The following is a 17,958-nucleotide window of genomic DNA, read 5'->3' on the forward strand; positions in this document are numbered from 1 at the left end:
CGCAGAGAGAACACGCCTTTTGAACTTGGCGTGTCGCTGTAGCTCCCGCCCGTGGCACATCGCCAACGGCCCAGCACGATCCCACGGGCGGATGGCGTGTGCATGTTGACAGCTCGGCCAGAGACGGTCCTGAGACGGCGCGGCTACAGCCCGTGCTAAAAATTGTGCCGGTGTCGCACTTGGAAAGAACACGGGCACGCACGGACAACAGGCGTTCCCTGAGCAGCTTGGGCCGCTCGTGTCGTCGCCCTCTCTGTGATGACGGAGCCGCCGCTGTAATAGTAGTACTAATAATATGAGTACGCCTCGCGCCTGCTGCGGGAAGGCGAGACCGGTTGCCAATTATTTTGGACTCCGCGCTCCAAGGCTCGGCTGCGCGAAGGCAGGCGCTCCCGAAAGGGCGCTCTAAAAGACACTTGCGACCGTGGATCGCGTCCTCTGAGCGCGCACGAAAATATGAAAATGAGAGATGACGGCATCCCGTCTTTTCGGGCTCTCCTGATGGTTGTTTACGAAGAGAGATTGGCCTCACGCACCATGCAGTGTGTTTGCTCGTTGTTGTCTTTGTTTGTCTGTTTTTGTGTGTGCGAGTGTGCGCATGTCCCACAAGCATGTCCCACAGGCGTCACGTGGGGCTAACCAGATCGTTAGAGTACCAGGACAAGGAGACTGATTGAGATTGACCTATTTGAATGCATTGGGAAAAGTCGCAACTTCCGTCGCCGGCATTTTTTCGACACTTGATTGTCATATAGAGATTGAAGTGACACGAGGTGTATATATATATAAAAAAAATCGAGAACACAGTGACAAGCTTTTAGTGCTGTCACTCTCGAATTAGTGAGAACTGAAGCGGAATCAAGATATGCTTGTTGCAACGTGGACATAAATGCACAGCTAATGAAAATTGGCAAACGAAGAACACGCTTATCGAAGTTGCAAAAGAAAGAAATGCAAATCAGTGGCAAATGTATATGTGGCAGCTTTGAGGCACTCCCACCTTAAACACAGGAATGAAAAGCTTTGGGATAAGTGCAGTGCATGAAAAAAAGAAAACAAAACGAATAAAGCATCAACAAGCAAATGAAAGGACTGCAAGATTGTATGGGAAACGAGAGGTGAAACTTCGCGTGGCAACAGCAGCGCCGTAACACACAGCCTAGCAGCGAGCGGAGGAAACAGTTTTTAGTAGGACACGCTTTCATTTCGCCTCAGCGAATTTACCGCTGAGGCGAATTCACTGCTGAGTCGCTGGGCATGCACATGTACAGCTGCAGCGGAAGAAGATTTTGCACAAGTGGCCGATGACCGGAGCAGGGAAATTGCGGTACGCGGCGCTCTTGTTCCCGTGCACATTGGTGCCACATGATTAATGTTTCAAAGAGGGGGTTGCCTGACACTCTCGTTTTCGTTGTGCTGGGGAACGACAGCGTCGCGTGCCGCAATTTATCTGATCGGGTGATCGGTCACTTGTGCTAATCTTTTCTCCGCTGCAGCTGTACCTTGAGGCAGATGTGCCCAGCGATTGACCTGACCGCGGCCAGCTGGCAGGGCTAGAACGTGTGAGCGCATGCGCTGCTCAGAATGTGCGGTGCTGCGGGCGTTATCAAGTGTTGCTCGTCTGTCATCGTTCAAGATGTCGGATTATTTCCTTGGCGCCCATATCAGACGGCCTCGGCACAGTTTTAGTAGGACAATCCGTAGAGTTTCATGCGAATACTGGAGGGAACTGGTGGCACTAGCTAGTGTCTGCAAGCGGGGCAGTTCAGCTAGCGTGGGAATAAAGGGTAGTACACGGATTTGCCTAAACTTCGTCCTTCTTGGCTTTAAATGACTTCGTGACTTTGCAAAGTAATCATTTTTTTAGAAAGTACTACGTTGTAGGCAATTAAATAAACGTTATCAAAAGTGTCGGACGGCAGGATTCGAACACAGGACCTGTAACACAGAGGCCCGATATTGAAACCATTGCGCCGATATTGAAACCATTGAATCATGGGCAAGAGGAACCACTGTAATTGGCGGCGATTATGCGTGTTTGCAGAGTCTTATTACCTTCTGCATTAAAAAAAAGTATAAATTGCTTTAAAATTTAGGTCAATTTAGGACCAGATAAGGCATAATAAACGAAGCCACAAGGACGTCTGAATCCAAAAGCTCGAAGGTCAGACAAATCCACGTACTACCCATCATTCCCATGGTGGCTGAACGAGCAAAGCACCAGGAGATCCCTCTAGTTATTATAAGAAACTCTATGAGGCAACCAAATTGCCTTTGCGCCTCCTGGCCACTGCTGGTTAAAAAAAAGAAAAAAAAATATCAGCTGTCGTTGCAAGAAAGAGCACATTGCGCGTTTTGGTCGGCTAACAACCCTGTTTGCCAAACGTGTAAAGTTCAGTTCACAGTTTACCTTAACAGGCATTTTATCTTACAATGGTTCAGAAAGTGTCTGTTTTCTGAAGTTGCCATCCCCAAGTTTCAGCGTCACATCCTAAAGATTGAAAGTGTCTGCAGTTGCGTCAGTATATAAGACGACCACGCATCGTCGTCTGGCCGTTCTGCATTACCATTTTCTGCCAGATGGCGCAAGCGGAACACAGCTGGCTATTCTTCGGCTCTACGCTGTGAAGCTTTGAAGATGCACTCCTTTTATAGCGCTCATGCCAAGTGGCCTACGGCAGGCAGGTGCAGTAAACTCCACGCGACAAGCAGGTTATATCAATGGCGGTGCGCTTTGCGTGTTGAAAAATACGACTTCGAAACGCTCGGCGTATTTACGGCTGTGTAAGAACAATCGCCCGGCGAGAGCGAAACACTGAGAACAAACGGGCGCTGTATAAAATAAACAACGAATGATGACAAATAAAATGATATTGAAGTACAATGACCAGAGTGAACCTCCTGTTCACAGTAAACGCGAAATATGTGGAGCTATATTTTTCATAAGAATTTTTTAACCCTTCTCGCGAACGTGGAACCCGAAATGCACTTCTTGTGCGATTTTTTCTTACTTTCATTATCGTCTGTTTGCTGCGTAGAAGCAGTGCGAAGCAATCAGCAATGGATGCTGCGCATCTACCTGCACATTGGGACGAAGGGTGACGATAGTAATTTGGGACACCTACAACCACGTAACGCTCAAGTCAAACCGCCACGATCGTCAAAAAATATCACGCTTCTCGATTGTCGTGTATAGTCTTTCTCTTTGCTCATAACATAACTTCAAAACGGGAACCGGCCCTCCCGAACAATGTTAGTTGCGAAGAACCAGGGATTCGGGGAAGCCGGCGTAATGTTCCTGAGGTCGCGTAATGGCGGTGGTTGAAGCAAAAAAAAAAAAAAAAAAGGAAATAGCGGTTGTCACCACCATTTGCGGTTACGTCCTAACAAATCCCTCCCCTTCCATGATTACGGGAGCAAGCCAGCTTTCCGCACTACCAGTAACAAGAATCCGCGCAGCTAACGTATACAACCATACATTGAATAGACTTCGCCTTTAGGTGTTCTTTTCCACCGTTCGGGGGGCGACTTGGATACGAGTTGCTGAAAATGAAAATAAAAGCACACATGGGGTTGGGGGCGGTGTAGATGGGATGACTTTGGCCTTTACCTCAGCACTGCCGCCTCGGGTTCTAACCGCGAACTCTCTGCAGGCAAGGCGGGGCATTATTACGTGCCCAGCGACGCATCACGTGCGAGACATTACGCTCACATTTGCTCTTGGCTGGCGCGCGCGAGCCACGTTTTTTTTTTTTTCGGGGCGGGGACGCGAACACACAATCACGGGCAAGCGAAACGTGAGAGCCCGAGACGGAACGGCTGTTCTCGCTTTTTCTATCTTCGTTTCGTTCGTCTGAGTCTACCGTTGTGGAAGAGGATACGTATGGCCTCTGAAATTCACTACGGACCGAAGTCGTTGAGAAGACACGTTAATATTTTGTTGTTTTTTCTCGCGCGTTTGTTTTCTTGCCACTTACTTGAGCGACATGAAGTTTGGGTGCACGAACCTAACAACAGAGTATTCTGGAGTTTAAAGGAGAGAATGATTATGAATATGCTTTTGGGTGGTCTGAGAAAGCCATTGGCGCAGTCCACCTGCTGGTGGTTTCTTCTGGGGAAATGAAATGCGCAGTAAAACATTTTTGCGACATGCTTCGTATACCAGGAGCGCGAGAGAGCTGCACCAGATGTTTCTTTATTTCTTCCTTTTTTTTTTACCTCCTCACCGCAGTAACATTGCGAATTTTGGCAAAGCTGACAAAGTTGGTAACGTAGCACAAGTTTTCAGCTACTTTCAATCCTATGCGCGGAAAAGACTTCCCGCTGTATTTTTAGGTATTGTCACGTCAACAGGCATTGTTAAATATACGCGCCCGTTTCGTCTGCGCCACCTGTAGCTTTTTGTTAAGCCTGTTGGTATTATTTAGTTCGTGTCAAGTTTCCTTACTATTTTTTGTTTCGTTTTTGATGTGCTGTGTTTGCTAGTGTTGTAAATTGGCTCGGGCTCGTTAACTCAACTCAAAAGTAGCATATGTCAGCAGGTATAGTGCAAGCTTTACACCTTTGCACCATGACGAACTGGATAAAGTTATTATTATTAAACATAGTTTTCAGCTCACTATATTGATAAAGGGGGCGGTACATATATGCCAATCCTATGAGTTACAGATCGTGCGTATACCTCTCCTAAAGGTTACAGACCTACAGGTTACCAAGTAACCCTTAAAATAGAGGTATACTATGGCTCATGCAGGCCTTCGTCATGCAGTGGACATAAATATAGGCTGATTATGATGATGATACTATGATTTGAAAATGTGCACCTATAGTAAGGGTAACTCTGCTTAGAGTGTATTGGGGCGGTGATGTGCCTCACCTGGATTTGACGCCTTATTTTCATTTACGCATTCGGAGTACAGTAATTCCTTACAGTGCTCTTCTTGAGGGGTTTTCTTAGTATCTAAATGCAAGCCGGAAATGTGCTTGCTTTCGGGAAGCCGGCTCTCTGATCGTACTAAGTTGATTTCAATACACTGAGGGAAGCAGAAAGCCGCGCAATATCACAGAAACCCCCTCGTTATCGCTGCTAGTTTGATTCGTCGGTTTTTTTTTTCTAACGCCTTCTCACTGACTCTACTCTTAAGCGTTTTTTTTCCTTCTTATTTCAGAATCTTGCTAGTGACTTTAAAATCTGAAAAAGAGATTATTTCCAGTTGCTCTTAAGTGGCCTACGTACAGTAGCGACACACGAAAACGTAGCGTGTCGGCGAGTCGGCCTCCAAGGTAACCACAAAAGCCTGAGTTGTTTTACGACTGGAGTTCTAGGAACACGCTGGAAAAAATAAAATAAAATAACAAATAAAAACAGCCTTCGAAAGACGGATCCAGAAAAGCGTGAAGCCACCTTCAAGTCTGTGGCCTTGGTCCCACGCGTCGAATACATCAAAACGAGGGTTTGTAAAAAAGGAAAGAAAAGGCGACAAAGAGAAAATCGAGGCAACAGTGACGACAAACAGTCAAAGAAAAAGGAACCAGGAAGCAGAGATCGTGGCAGCTGGGTGTCGTAAATTATAGCAAGAAGCCACTGGACCAAGCTCACTCGCAGCGGCTGTTGAAAAGGACGGGGGGAGGGGGGGGGGGGGGGCTCAAAACTCGAGGACGTGAACTGAGAACTGTCTTCCGGCGGCTTTGGTCCTAAATGGGTACATCGGAGAGCGTTCCTGTTGGTTGTTATTGTTGTTGTTTCCTATCACGTATGTGGATGTTGCGTTCCTGTTTCTGGTGACAACACGGCCAGATTATTCTTCACTTACTACTACTAATAATAATGCATAAAAAGAAACCAATAGGCCAGCTTTTAGTCGAGGGTTCCGCAAGTCGGGAACGAAAGAAGTACGGCGACGCTTTTTCTAGTTATTCGTTTCATCCATGTAACTGTGCTAAAACTACAACCAAACGATTATTGGCCCATACCCCATTGTCGGTACGTAGCGTGTTTAAGTATCATCATATCATCATCGTCATCATCATCCTCATCATTGCGTTTGGCACACTATTGGCTTATAAGCTGTCGCTAGGCCACAAAACCCCAACATCGTTATTATCATCGTCGTCATCTTCGGCACTGTCGTCGACGTCTTGGGCCGTGGTCAACTATCTATAAACGCTAGTCATTTATAAGAGTAGTCACTCGACGAAACCCTACAAATTCAAACAAGATTGATTGCTTCAATACTGGAGGAAAAAGTTTCACTAAAAACCGCTTATTAAGCGGCGCGGTCGCAGTAACATGGGCTCGTACTTTGTAAGGATTCTTTTTCTCCGATTCTCTGCACTTCTTATTCAGTCGTCCTGCCGAGTGGTGGATTCTGGCGGTAGAGGGCGCGCGCAGCTTCGTGCGACCTAATAACGAAAGATAAAAAGAAAGGATAATGAAAAGAATCCTTACGAAATACGACCCGCCATCATACAGATGACGTGGAATAACTGTTACTCCACTGCGACTACCTAATTGAATTTGTCAATTCGTGTCAGCGTTCTATGAAGCCACGAGAGCATTCAAGTGGGAAAACAGAGCTATCGATGGCAGAAAAACTCAAGATTCACCAGAAAAAATTTCAGCATACGTCGTGGCAAGCCTGCTACTTAACGTTAGGTGCTTGGTTATCGACTATGGTCTCCCTTCGATGAGGTGTGCTTTAGGCGGGCAAATTATACAGCTAAGGTCGCGAGTATTTACTAAAGCGGATTCGTCCGTGTTTTGCTATTTATCAGGGGCCGAATCTGCACAAGCCTTTCGTTTGTAAGTGCTGCTTGCTTTTATCTGGTCGCCTTCGCTACTAATTTGTCTGGCTGTCATCTGTTCTTACGAAGAGTTCTAGCGTAAGAAAGTTTTTGTGAATAAAGTTTTCCTTTACTCAAGGTACAAACCCAGAAATCGCCTGGTCCCGTAAATCTTGCCTTCCAGCTCAGACAAGGTCAACCTGGGACTTAGCCAGCCTAATGCGTTTCGGACACGCGCGCGCCTCTGCGCAACAGCAAACAATTATAAAATAATAAAGAAAGGTCCTAGGGCCTTCATATTTTCATAGAAGACGGCTGGCATTGGCCCTAAAATGTCTTCCCAGCAATGCATTTATGTTTAAAGGTGACGCCGACTTTAATAAAATCAGTGTAAGCTCGGTTTTTGTAAGCTGGCTTTCCCACATTGTGGATTGCAGTGAAGCCTACTCATAAAGAAAAATGCGATGCGAACGGGGCCCGATAAGGCTATCGCGTTCCATTCTTAAAGGCGAAGCTTAAGCGACCAAATTTTTTTTCTATTTTTTTTTGCCCGCAATCTAGTGAAAATCAATCGGGAACAATGCTCTCGTTTACAGATGAGCAGAACATTACGATGCGCGGAGCCACTGGAACTGTGTTTTACTATGCTACGCGCGCTAGGAGTCGAGAAGAATAAAGTACAGGAAGCCGGGGACGGTGATGTATACAGGACGTGCCCGCGTGAGAACTCGGGAAAGTGTGAGCTTTTAGGGAAAGCGGATGGAAGGGGGGGTCGTTCTTTCCTGGTTTCGTGCGACGGCTCGAACTCCGAAAGGAAACGTGGCCAGGTTGAACAAGCGCTGTAATACGGAAGGCACGGCCCTTCTTGCGGCGTCGTTCCTTCCTAAAGCACACGCTGTCAGCGGCGCACGTTGTCATCGATCTCTAAAGATGTCACCTATTGCAAAACTTGGCTTCCAGAGAAAGGGGTGTCGACGGCGGCGTGTTACAAGAGGAAGAGAATACGCTTTCAATTTTTCTTTTCTTTCGTATGTTGGCGTAGTCGGCGTGCAAACGGCAGGCGTGACTTTTTTGGCAATACTCTTTGAAAAATGACAGTAGACAGAGAGTCTATGCCGGACTGTAGCTTCGATACGGTCGTAGATCGAAACCGGTGCCGAAGTTTGGCGTAGCATATGGTATTCTGAATTACTGCAAGTGGGTCATGGTTTGCGGTTTGAAGCCACGGATGTCTAGTTTGAAATGGGAAGGTAAATGGAGGGAGGGAGAAGGGGGAGGGGGGGTGGCGGAGTAGCATGTCTCGATTCCGTTGGCCGCTTTGAGGATTTAATGTCTATGACTTGGACCTGTACTAGTACGCAAAGTAAGTTTCTTAACAACGTCTGTCCACTTGGAATACGCCTTATTATCTCTTTCTCGAATAGCAAACGCCAACACGTATATTATTTAACAAAGTCCTACCACGTGGAAATGTGGGATCGCGCAGCATTTCCGTCATTGTAAAGAACTTTAGAAATAATTCACCAACTTGTAAATTTATCGTATATTTAGCTGCGTTGATAAGTTAGTTCCTTAGCAACTTTCGGGAATAGCTCAAATGAAAAAAGTCAAACGCAAGAGGCGCCAGCTAAATTTGCGAATCTGAGAGTGTTCTGTAGCAAGCAACCCATCAGGTATGTATTCCAGATCCTTTAGGAACTAGTCTGGTTGCCTCCCCGATGTTGTGGTTATCGATCAACGCGCATGACGTGCTCTCACAGTGCACAACTACCCATAAAAGTCATTATCGGTCCCTTCACCGCTTCATGACCAAACTTGCTTTTAAGGCAAGCAGATGAGAGAAATGGGGGTAGGTCCTGCGTCCTCCTGAGTTGTAGAAGTCGCGGCTTTCAATATGAACGCAGCTAGTAAAGAAGACGCGACGTGTATTTGTTGAACACCGTCCGTCGCGTTCCCGCCATTCTGTACGTGTGCACGACCCTTCCCGGCATTCATTTCCGCTTATTGTTATGTGTACGTGTGACGTTGTGACCATTTCTTTTTGTTACTTCTACCCATCCAAATACTGTACATATGACGTTGTAGACATGTGCGGAACATACAAAATGCAAATATTTCCTAAATTCGTTCCAAGCATAACGATTGTTTCGTGATTGTATTCATTTCGTGATGTCTCGTCCGCGAAGTATAATGGACGACCTGGGCTTCGATTTTGTAGCGATGCTTTTTCGATGCTACCTCTTTTCGTGCTTTTCACGCTTCGGTAGTGGTTAGAGCGACGCTCCGCCCGCTTTCTCGACGGGGTCAGCCGGCCGTGAACGGTGGATGACAAGAGTGGCATAGAATCGAACGGAAGGCATCGCTATACAAAATTGCGGCCCTGGTTAAGTAAGGCCGAAGATGGTGGCGCTGACATCTCAAGTATTGACGCTCCCAGGCTATGCACCTCCCGAAGGGCAGTTCGTCTGTTTGTGAATTCGAGATGTACAGGGTAGTCCATTCTTAGTGCGAACACCATGCAGCGTGGCCACGCTCCGCGGAGCGCCAGCGCACGCGGCGCGGCCGCACATTGAAGCTAGAGAGATAGAGAGAAGTTTAATGATGCGAAATGCAGAGAGGTCGGCCTGAGGTAAATTCCTCTAGCCAGCTACTCGGCTTTGGGGGAAGGGGAATAGGGAAAGAAAGAGGGAAGAAAGAGGCGCATGATGGGTGACGAGGACGAGAGAATGAGGATGTAAAACATATGACAAGCAATTTGGCATGCTCAAAGCCTACAGTCCAGGCCCGTACTGTTTAAAAAGTTCAGTAGCGCCTGGATGGCCTTGAAGCTCGATTGAGCGTCTGGCCAAGGGCCTAAAATAACGTCCTCCGACAACGGTGGGCTGTCGAGACGCGTAAGGTCATTCTTCAACTTTTTACGCTCTTCCACGTACTTATAGGGCAGTCACAAAGCACACAACCTATAGTCTCATTTACATGGCACAACTCACATTGAAGCTAAGCGGCGCAAGCGCACAGGGTCTTGGAGGTGGGGCTTCGTGGGTTCGTACTAAGAGTGGACGACCCAGTACATACAAGCTGAAGTAAAGGATGCTGGCGTACAACACACGCGATTCGCTAACGCAGAAAGAACCCGCGACTTGTTATTACGCTTTTACCTATAGCCTACACTTCTAAGCCTATGTTCCTACTTGAATAAAAATTTATGTCTGTTTTGGAGCTGCAACTTGTCGACAAAAAGAAACCACGTGGCGTCGACAGAACGAGGCAGCATAGCGGGCCTAGTGGTCCGCTGTCTGAGAAACGCCGAGGAGAACAGCGCTATGGCTGCGTACACTCACCTTCCTGCGACGGGATATCGAGATAGAAGGACTTGCGCTCGCCGGGCACCTTCATGGACAGGTCGAGGAGGCGCTGCATGGACTCGAAGTTGAAGTACCCGGGCCTGCTGTCCGACCCGGTGCCGCAGGACGACGAGCCCATGGGCGCCGAGGCGACCGACGTGTTGCGCGACAGATACGACGAGGCCGTGGACGGGGCGCCGCCGCTGCAGACCGAAGACGACGACGGACTCGGCACCTCCTCGTCCATCGAGTTTGGCGCCGAGTTTGTCTGCTTCCGCACGAAGCACATCTTGCGGCGCTCGGCGGCGCTGGGCCGACGCGTCAGCGGAGGCGTCGTCTCGCCCGGAGAGGACCTGCGCGAATCGCCGAGATGCAGGACAAGGGTTCGAGCCGGAATTCGTGTCGCACTTCGTGCCATCCACTGCCCCTTGGCCGTCAGCGGCGCCGGCTAGTAATCTCAGGGCTACTCTTGTTCACAAACACCGAAGAAAGTTTGCGAGAAGGTGGTTGCGCAACGCGGTAGCTTAATTGGCATAGGAGTGCACGTGTAAAGTGCGGAGGATGTGTATTCGTTCCTCAACTGCTGCAATAGTTATTCTTGCGTCCGCTTTCGTGTACATTTACCTTACTATTTTTACATTTCAGTAAAGCGTAACAGATAACTTGCCATATGCTTTCTCTGGGCTTCATTGTCTGTTTTCGTCATATGGTTGTGACTAACAAAAAGTAGAAATAAACGAGTCACTAGGATATAGCTCTGTTCTCGCTCAATGCTCCGTACATTCACAACGGGCATGGACACGAAACCCGGCATCCTCGACTTCACCTTGTGGAACACCAGGCCACTCCTCGGCTGAAGACACATTTGTAACAACGCTCCTCGGATGTGTTCCTTCATTCCTGTGCAGCAGACGCCGAGAAGACGCCGAGGGCACCTGATTACGAAGTTTAGTCACGTTGTACGCCTTGTACATAACGCTATCGGACTTTGGGAGAGCGCTACGGTTGCTTTACGGCGCTCTAGAAAGGCACTTATGGCCCTTTTCGTGCCTGACACAGGCCTTAAACACGTCTACTAACTTCATTTTATCCGTATATTACTGCTTTGTTTCGTAATGAATGTCTGCGTTTGCAGTTATTAATTGCCTTTCCTTCTTGTTCTCTTTTTATTATCCTGCGTTTTGATGTTGTTTTCACTTCCCTTTTATCTTTAACTCTGGTTAAGTGCAACTGCATGCCATGTGTTTGGCTAGAGTAACTTCCTCAGCTCTAAGTAAATTATCTTTTGGTAAGGATGCTTGGGCCACATAATGAAAAGAACCGATACCCTCCCAACAGACAGCTTTGTAGACAAAAAGAAACGAGCGCCAACGTTGGCGATGCTGTGTCGCTGATCTAGGTGATGAGGCAATGCATCCTGTCGTGGTCACCGCAACTATCTCGTTCAAGGCTCGCGATTGAAGTATTTCCACTGCAGAAAGGACGGCATCACTACTCAATTTTTTCCAGGTGTTCGTCATCTTCCCAAGTACAGACCGAGCCCAATCCCTCGTAGCTTATAGCTGTGTTATAGAAGCCCGCGTATACGACCATACATGTATAATGGCCGGTGAGAACTGGGCATCCCTGTTTCGGTCATAGGAGGTGCCCATGTCTGCGAGACTGCTGTCATCGTTCCCTCGTCATTATGAAGTAAATATGTCGTCTCAGTGGAGTCTGAATACCGAAGCGGAACTTTGCAAATGGCATGCGCAAAGGACTCGATGCGTGTGTCACTTTCTAGACGTCACCTGCGTTCTTGCCATATTCATGCGCCCATCCGGAATACCATCTTAATGGCGCGTCGGTTGACGCCTGGCTCTTCGCATTTCTGTCCATCTGAAGATATATTTTTCATTGGTTACGAAAGAAGCTCTACCAAGTTCTGGAGATATAAAGCAGGACATTTTTAATAATATGAGTTGCGAACACTGCTATGCTTTATATTAGCAGTTTGTGTGATGTCATAACCTATTTTCGTTTCGGTAGCTTCATCGTAGGTACAAACGCTGGCAAGTTGTGGATATTACGCCTAGCGAGGGTATAATTCCTTGCTTCTGTGTGGCGTCGGTTCTGTGGTTTAGCTGTCCGTGTACGAGCGTTCATTTGCCACAGGTTCAAAATTATTCATTTGTTTCTTACATACAGCATTGAGCCTTCGAGCTGGCTTTACATACTCCACAGCAGCTCTGGTCGATTCGGAGTCGCAAAATTATTCACATGTCCCGTCTTCATCAAAGCAAATGTTCGTGCCCACACGCGGAACTGCGGAACTTTAAACATTGTTGGATTGGTGCCGTAGGAGCTATTTTCTAATAAGAGTCCTGAAGAACCTATAGCTGACTATTGTTAAGCAGGCATATATATGTTGGGAAGGTATTTGTAGGATAATATTGGCGATATTACTCAGATAGCTTTGTGCTTTCTTTTTGTGTCAATATCACGTAATAACGGAGCGGCCGCGTCATTGCGTGTGTGTTGCATTGGGTGCTGCATAAAGTCGGACTATGGTTCGTCGAAGTAGTACCCCATAAATTTATACGCGTGCAACTGTCTCCTGTGCGAGGACGTTATTATGTAATACCTTCGCATTCACGCGAACAGTCAAAGGCATTTTTTTTTTTGTATTTGCCTTGGCTGAAATAGGTGCGTGAGAATCTGTTTTGGTAAGTTCTCATTTACTATATACTTCTGTCCCACTTAATCTGCACTTGTAGTCTAGTTAGCTAGAAATAACACCTCTAATGTCAATGCTGAACATGCGTCTACATGTAAAGTGCCCTATAGCATAACGCTGACTCTGCATATCAGTCAACGAAGACACTTTAACTTTCCTTAGACACACTAGTCTCAATGAGGTACTTAAGTTTGTTGAGTGTTGGAGCGTGTATTGGCGCGTGGCTGTGTGCCTGTGACGTGAACCGTGTATAAATATTTCATTTTTTCATTATACCAATCTGCAGTAGCATACTATAGGAATGCCAGGAGGCAAACATCTCAAGGAATGATTAAGAGCGCCCCCATCTCTCTCGCTCCCGCGGGGTTGCATATTCTCGGAGATTATGCAGCAAAATTTTATTAGCTCGGTGCCTGGCCACCCTCCTCGATAAAGTACCTCGTAAAGGCGGGCGACGCCTGGCCAGACTTGGGCGAAGCGTTGGGATCCGGGCTGACCGGCTGCTGCTGCTGCTGCTGCTGCGCCCGCTGCGGACTACAGGAAGCCGCGCGGGCGGCAGCATTGCCGGCGGCGACGGAAGCGCTGCCGTTGGCGGTGCCGCCTTCCTCGAGCGCTGGCGGCAGCTGGGAACCGGGCGAGGCCGACGCGCTGGCGTGTCCCGCCAGCAGGGACGAAGCGCCCTTCTTGCGCGCCGCGCTCCGCTCCAGCGACAGGGCGCGCTGCAGCGCCGGCGTCGATCGGCGCGGCGGCGGCGTGGGAGGCGAGCCGGCCGCGCTGGTGCTGAAGATGTCGCCGACGCTGCTGCCGGAGATGGCGGCCCTGGCCGCTGCGGCTGGCGACGACGGCCGGATGAGCGAGGACAGGCCCGGGGAGCATCGGCCACCGTCGATGTGCGTCGAGGAACGGGAGTTGACCAGCGAGGAGCCTCGCAGGTCGCATTGCACCGCCGCGTCACGCTGCCACGGAAACCTGCGAAGCGGCGAACCGCCACGTGGCGAAACATGCTGCAGTTATCTGTGACCGACTTCAGCGTTCACGAACTTAGGGCGGGGAGCTCACGCTTAGCGCAATGTGGCAGACCACGTGCGCGATCGGAACAAGAAGACCTGGAGTAAAGAGACCGACTGGAAGATTTTGCCATCCCGTTGAGATGTTCCAAGTCGATTTCTCAACTACGCCGCTTCCAACCAGGAAGCACACACCAACTAGGCTCACAACAGGTCCTTTTCTAAGACAGATTTTCTTCTACGTGGTGCTCTCTTTTGTGTTCAACTTCTCATTCTTAGCGTGACCTTGTAAACTGCATCAGCTCGGCAGCGTGTCTCTCAAGATTCTTGGCCTAGCAGCCCTATACAGAATGACATTATTACGACAGAACTGTTTATCCTTCTTGACAACACGCGTTCTTTGTGGAAATGACAACCGCCTACGCAAAATGCTCCAATTCGAGCTCTGCTGTCAAGTGTGCATTTTCCAGGACTGGGAGCGTGTATCTGTTGTCCATGGCGCGACAGTGAATCCTATAATCCTTACGAGTACGTTACTGTGATCGCTCGTAGATAATAAGACTGACGCGGGGGCTTCTCATCCTTTCACGCTACTGCACCGGTTTTTAGAATTCACTGACTTCTTGTGTTGTCAAGGTAACCGTCTACAGTGGGAGAGTAGGTCGAGGAAGTCGCAGTGTTTTGGCATGAAGGAGACACCGATACATTTACTGTGCGCTAGCGCCCAAGTTTATGCTTGCATTACTGAACTTCCGGAGGCCCCCAGACCTAGATAATAGACTTTTAGAACGCTGCCTGCTGCCATTGCTACCACTCTATTGTATGCGTGGTTTGCTTCGTTTGTGCTCTTCTGTCTTTCCATACCGTTACACCTTCCCCCATGCAACGTAGCCAACCAGAACCACTTACGGTTAACCTCCCTGCCTTTCTCTACATCCTTTCCGTCTCTCTCCAGCGCGCTCATTCCAAGGCGTTGGTTGTTACACTTGTCAGTGTGAGAATTTTCTGCACCTGCAGTGCGCAGAATTTCGCCATACGTACTATACACTGGGATTTCTCAGCCTGCGCCATCTGGAGTCATGTCGCATTTTTGCAGTTGCGGCTGGCATGGTTCACTGTGCTATACATCCAGTTACACTCAGAACAATGAAACTTTCCGTTTACGAGTGACCTGAGGAGCAGGTTGTGATGTGCGGTCTCATGTTGAAAAGAACAATGAACAATCTTTCAAAGGAGAATCGCTGTCCACGAGTGCTCTATTGTTGTCATAATGACGGAGGCAATACCAAGTCTGACGTCTAGCCTCGCGTCTAGCATTACTTCATGCCTTACGCGGGATACTCTATCGCCTGAACTTTCAAGGGCAAAATTAACACTAGAGGCCTGCAAAAAAAGCCGAGATTTCGGCTTTTTGTGAGTAGTGAAATAGTTTCGTGATCATTTTTTTTCGCCCTAAATTAGAAAATGAATGGCGGCGTGCTTGAATGTTGTTAATTCATGGTCGTGTGCGTGGGTGCGCAATTGAATTACTGGAGCAGGTCCACGATGACTCTGAATTCTGGCTGCTTAATGTATCCGCATATTGGCCAAAATAACACAACACACACACACACAGCTCACACAACCCACAAATATTTATATACTGGAGCTGTGTCCATGTGAAGGAGCATTTTCTATTGTATGCCATTACTTGCAGCGAAATGAGCACGTATGTAATTGCAAAGCCAAACAATCAATTCATAAAAGGAACTTTTTGAGTTCGGGCTTACGTTTGTTATCTCAGTTATTGCATTGTCCTTGCCTCTTTCGCAGGGCTAATTATGCATACATGAATATGGTTACGTGCAACTTTCCATATCTATTACTAATTACCTCATCGAGAGCATTAACTTTCATTTACATTTAACATTACTTGAATAGTTTAAGTGATCTTTCTGCAAACATATATTCACGACAATTTCCTTCGTTCTGGCATAGTCATAATCGACGAAACTACTTAGGCTGCCCACTAGTTGAACAAAGTACGAGGAATTTGATTCGGTATGCGAAGTCTGTTTTCCTTTTCTTCTTTTTTTTTCTTGTTTTGTTTTGCTCTGCAGGGAAATAGCACGGAACGCACGGCCATTGTATGCTCCACGTCGGGCATCGTTGCTGGCCAGCGCAAGGCCGACGTGTACCTATATGCGACCACGATGACCTTACGTTGAGCCAACATTGGTCCCAATACCAGCGATGTACTTGAGACGCTCTTCGTAAACAGCAAGTACTCAGGGTGGGGAGACATGATCCGGCTGTATACCTCGGGTCTCCCTGTTGGCAGTTGATGTCGAGCGCGCTGCAGTAGGCGTCCTCGGGCATGACCGTGTAGGAAGGCATAAATCCGGGCAGGGACGGCGGCATCACGAGGCCGCTGGCCGCATCCGCGCTGCCACTGCAGTGACTTAGGTAGCCCGGCCCGGACTCCGGTCGTGGCGGGGACCGCGAACTGTTCATTGGAAATAGAGAAGCGTCAACGTCAGTGGGCATGCTCACTTCGTCGTACTTGGTTTACGTCAGCATTTAGTAAATCAGACTGAGGCGTCTCGGTTTGAGTGGAGATTATTAATGCGAAAGCATTATATGGCTCATCGGGCGGAAAATCAGGCGTTGTCGGCGTTGGCGTGACCACGATGGTCCAAAAATTCAAGCGAGCCAATCGAGGCAGTTGACGACGTCAATTAAGGCAAAGTTAATTACCGCAGAGTGAATTAAGGCAGAGTGAATTAAGGCGAAGTTAATTAAGCTATGTATGATTAAGAAACAGTTCATTATGGTACTCCTACCCACGGCGATTGGTGGGAGTCGATCCCACGTCCTTTGGTGTTAAGACGAAGTTAATTAAGGCACAGTTAGTTAAGATAGAGTTAATCAAGATACTCAAATACACGACCTTTGGTGTTAGCCGAACCCTCGACCTTTCGTTGTTGCAATTACACAATGCACCAAAATGTTTCGGTCATGTAGTTACTCAACGACTGGAAGAGCACAGACATCGCGCGGTGGTCGCAATGCTTTCGCATTCATCCACGTCGGGATAAGTGCCCCTTGAATTATTCTTATAGGAATAGCTGAACGAAAGCGCAAATGAATAGGGCTCCCATGGACGAGCGAACAATCAAGGATAAATAGAACGTTCCACGGGTGACGTAAACAGAACACAATGGCATGCTTGTGAACGATGCAGGGGACAGGGGAGTGACTGAAGTAATTAAGCAGAGGCTTTCATCCTATTGTAGTCATTTCGGGCTCGTCACAGATGATTGCGGTGTGTTAGAGATTAAAAAAAAAAAAGGTTCGCATTATTATCGAACAAAGACGGCAATGCATATTGTTCCAGAATGCGCCGGCGTCATTATAGGATTGCAAGGACCCGCTGAATTTTGCGGGAACTTCAAAGACGCAAGCAAATTTATGAGCCGTATTTCAATACGCCTGCTTTGCGTCGAAGAGTAATTTTCCTTCCGAAAATTTTTATTCCCTGCATAAACGAATATTAGGGGCTTTTAACACGTTCGATATAGTGTTACGTGATGTGGGCAATTGCAGCAACGGACGAACGGACGGACGGATGAAATAGAATTGATATGGGGGGTTTATTGGCGTTTAATCCCTGTCACGTAGGTCCAGCGCAAAGAGCACCCGAGCAGTTCCAGCCAAACGCCAGCGCGAGAAAAAGCAGCGACACTGATCTTTTGTCTTTGTCTTCCACACTTCAGGAGCCATGCGACCACAGTGACGCTTGTGCTATCTTCGTCATTACGATGAATGAATGAATGAATGGTAGGGAGTGCGTGGGTGGGTAAATGGGTGGGTGGTCGGGTAGGCGGATGGATGGATGGGTGGATGGACGCAAGGGTGGATGGGTGTGGTGTTGCTGGATGGATAGATCATGGGCCTGAACGCACGAACCTTGTAGAGGAGGCATCTGTGCCGCCGAGCTCGTAGCTGATCAGACTGCTGCCGGCGGGGGGTCCTGAAAGACTCGGAGTAACTGCGTTTGGAGGCGAACTTCTCGCGAGGCTCTTGTCGTGCGCGACGAGAACGGCGACGAGCGGCAGAGGCTGCTCAT

General features: G+C 48.1%; 1 protein-coding gene across 7 annotated transcripts in view; it reads right to left on the reverse strand.

Moving 5' to 3' along the window:
- LOC119460949 (pleckstrin homology domain-containing family G member 7) overlaps positions 1 to 17,958 on the reverse strand; it is a 328,218-nt gene that overhangs the window by 150,669 nt on the left and 159,591 nt on the right. For 2 of the 7 annotated variants that reach the window (XM_049672814.1, XM_049672812.1), the window contains exons 5-6: positions 13,282 to 13,343; positions 10,125 to 10,480 (exon numbers count right to left, since the gene is read on the reverse strand). The exons of 1 other annotated variant lie outside the window; for it this stretch is intronic. In XM_049672814.1, coding sequence (XP_049528771.1) covers positions 10,125 to 10,480; positions 13,282 to 13,343 — 418 coding nt within the window. Of the gene's footprint in view, positions 1 to 10,124; positions 10,481 to 13,281; positions 13,841 to 16,149; positions 16,336 to 17,958 lie in introns of those variants that run through there. 4 more of the 7 variants (XM_037722096.2, XM_049672817.1, XM_049672818.1 and 1 more) reach the window with 4 other exon arrangements.

The sequence above is a fragment of the Dermacentor silvarum genome, chromosome 8 (genome assembly GCF_013339745.2).
Source record: "Dermacentor silvarum isolate Dsil-2018 chromosome 8, BIME_Dsil_1.4, whole genome shotgun sequence".
Classification (NCBI taxonomy): domain Eukaryota; kingdom Metazoa; phylum Arthropoda; class Arachnida; order Ixodida; family Ixodidae; genus Dermacentor; species Dermacentor silvarum.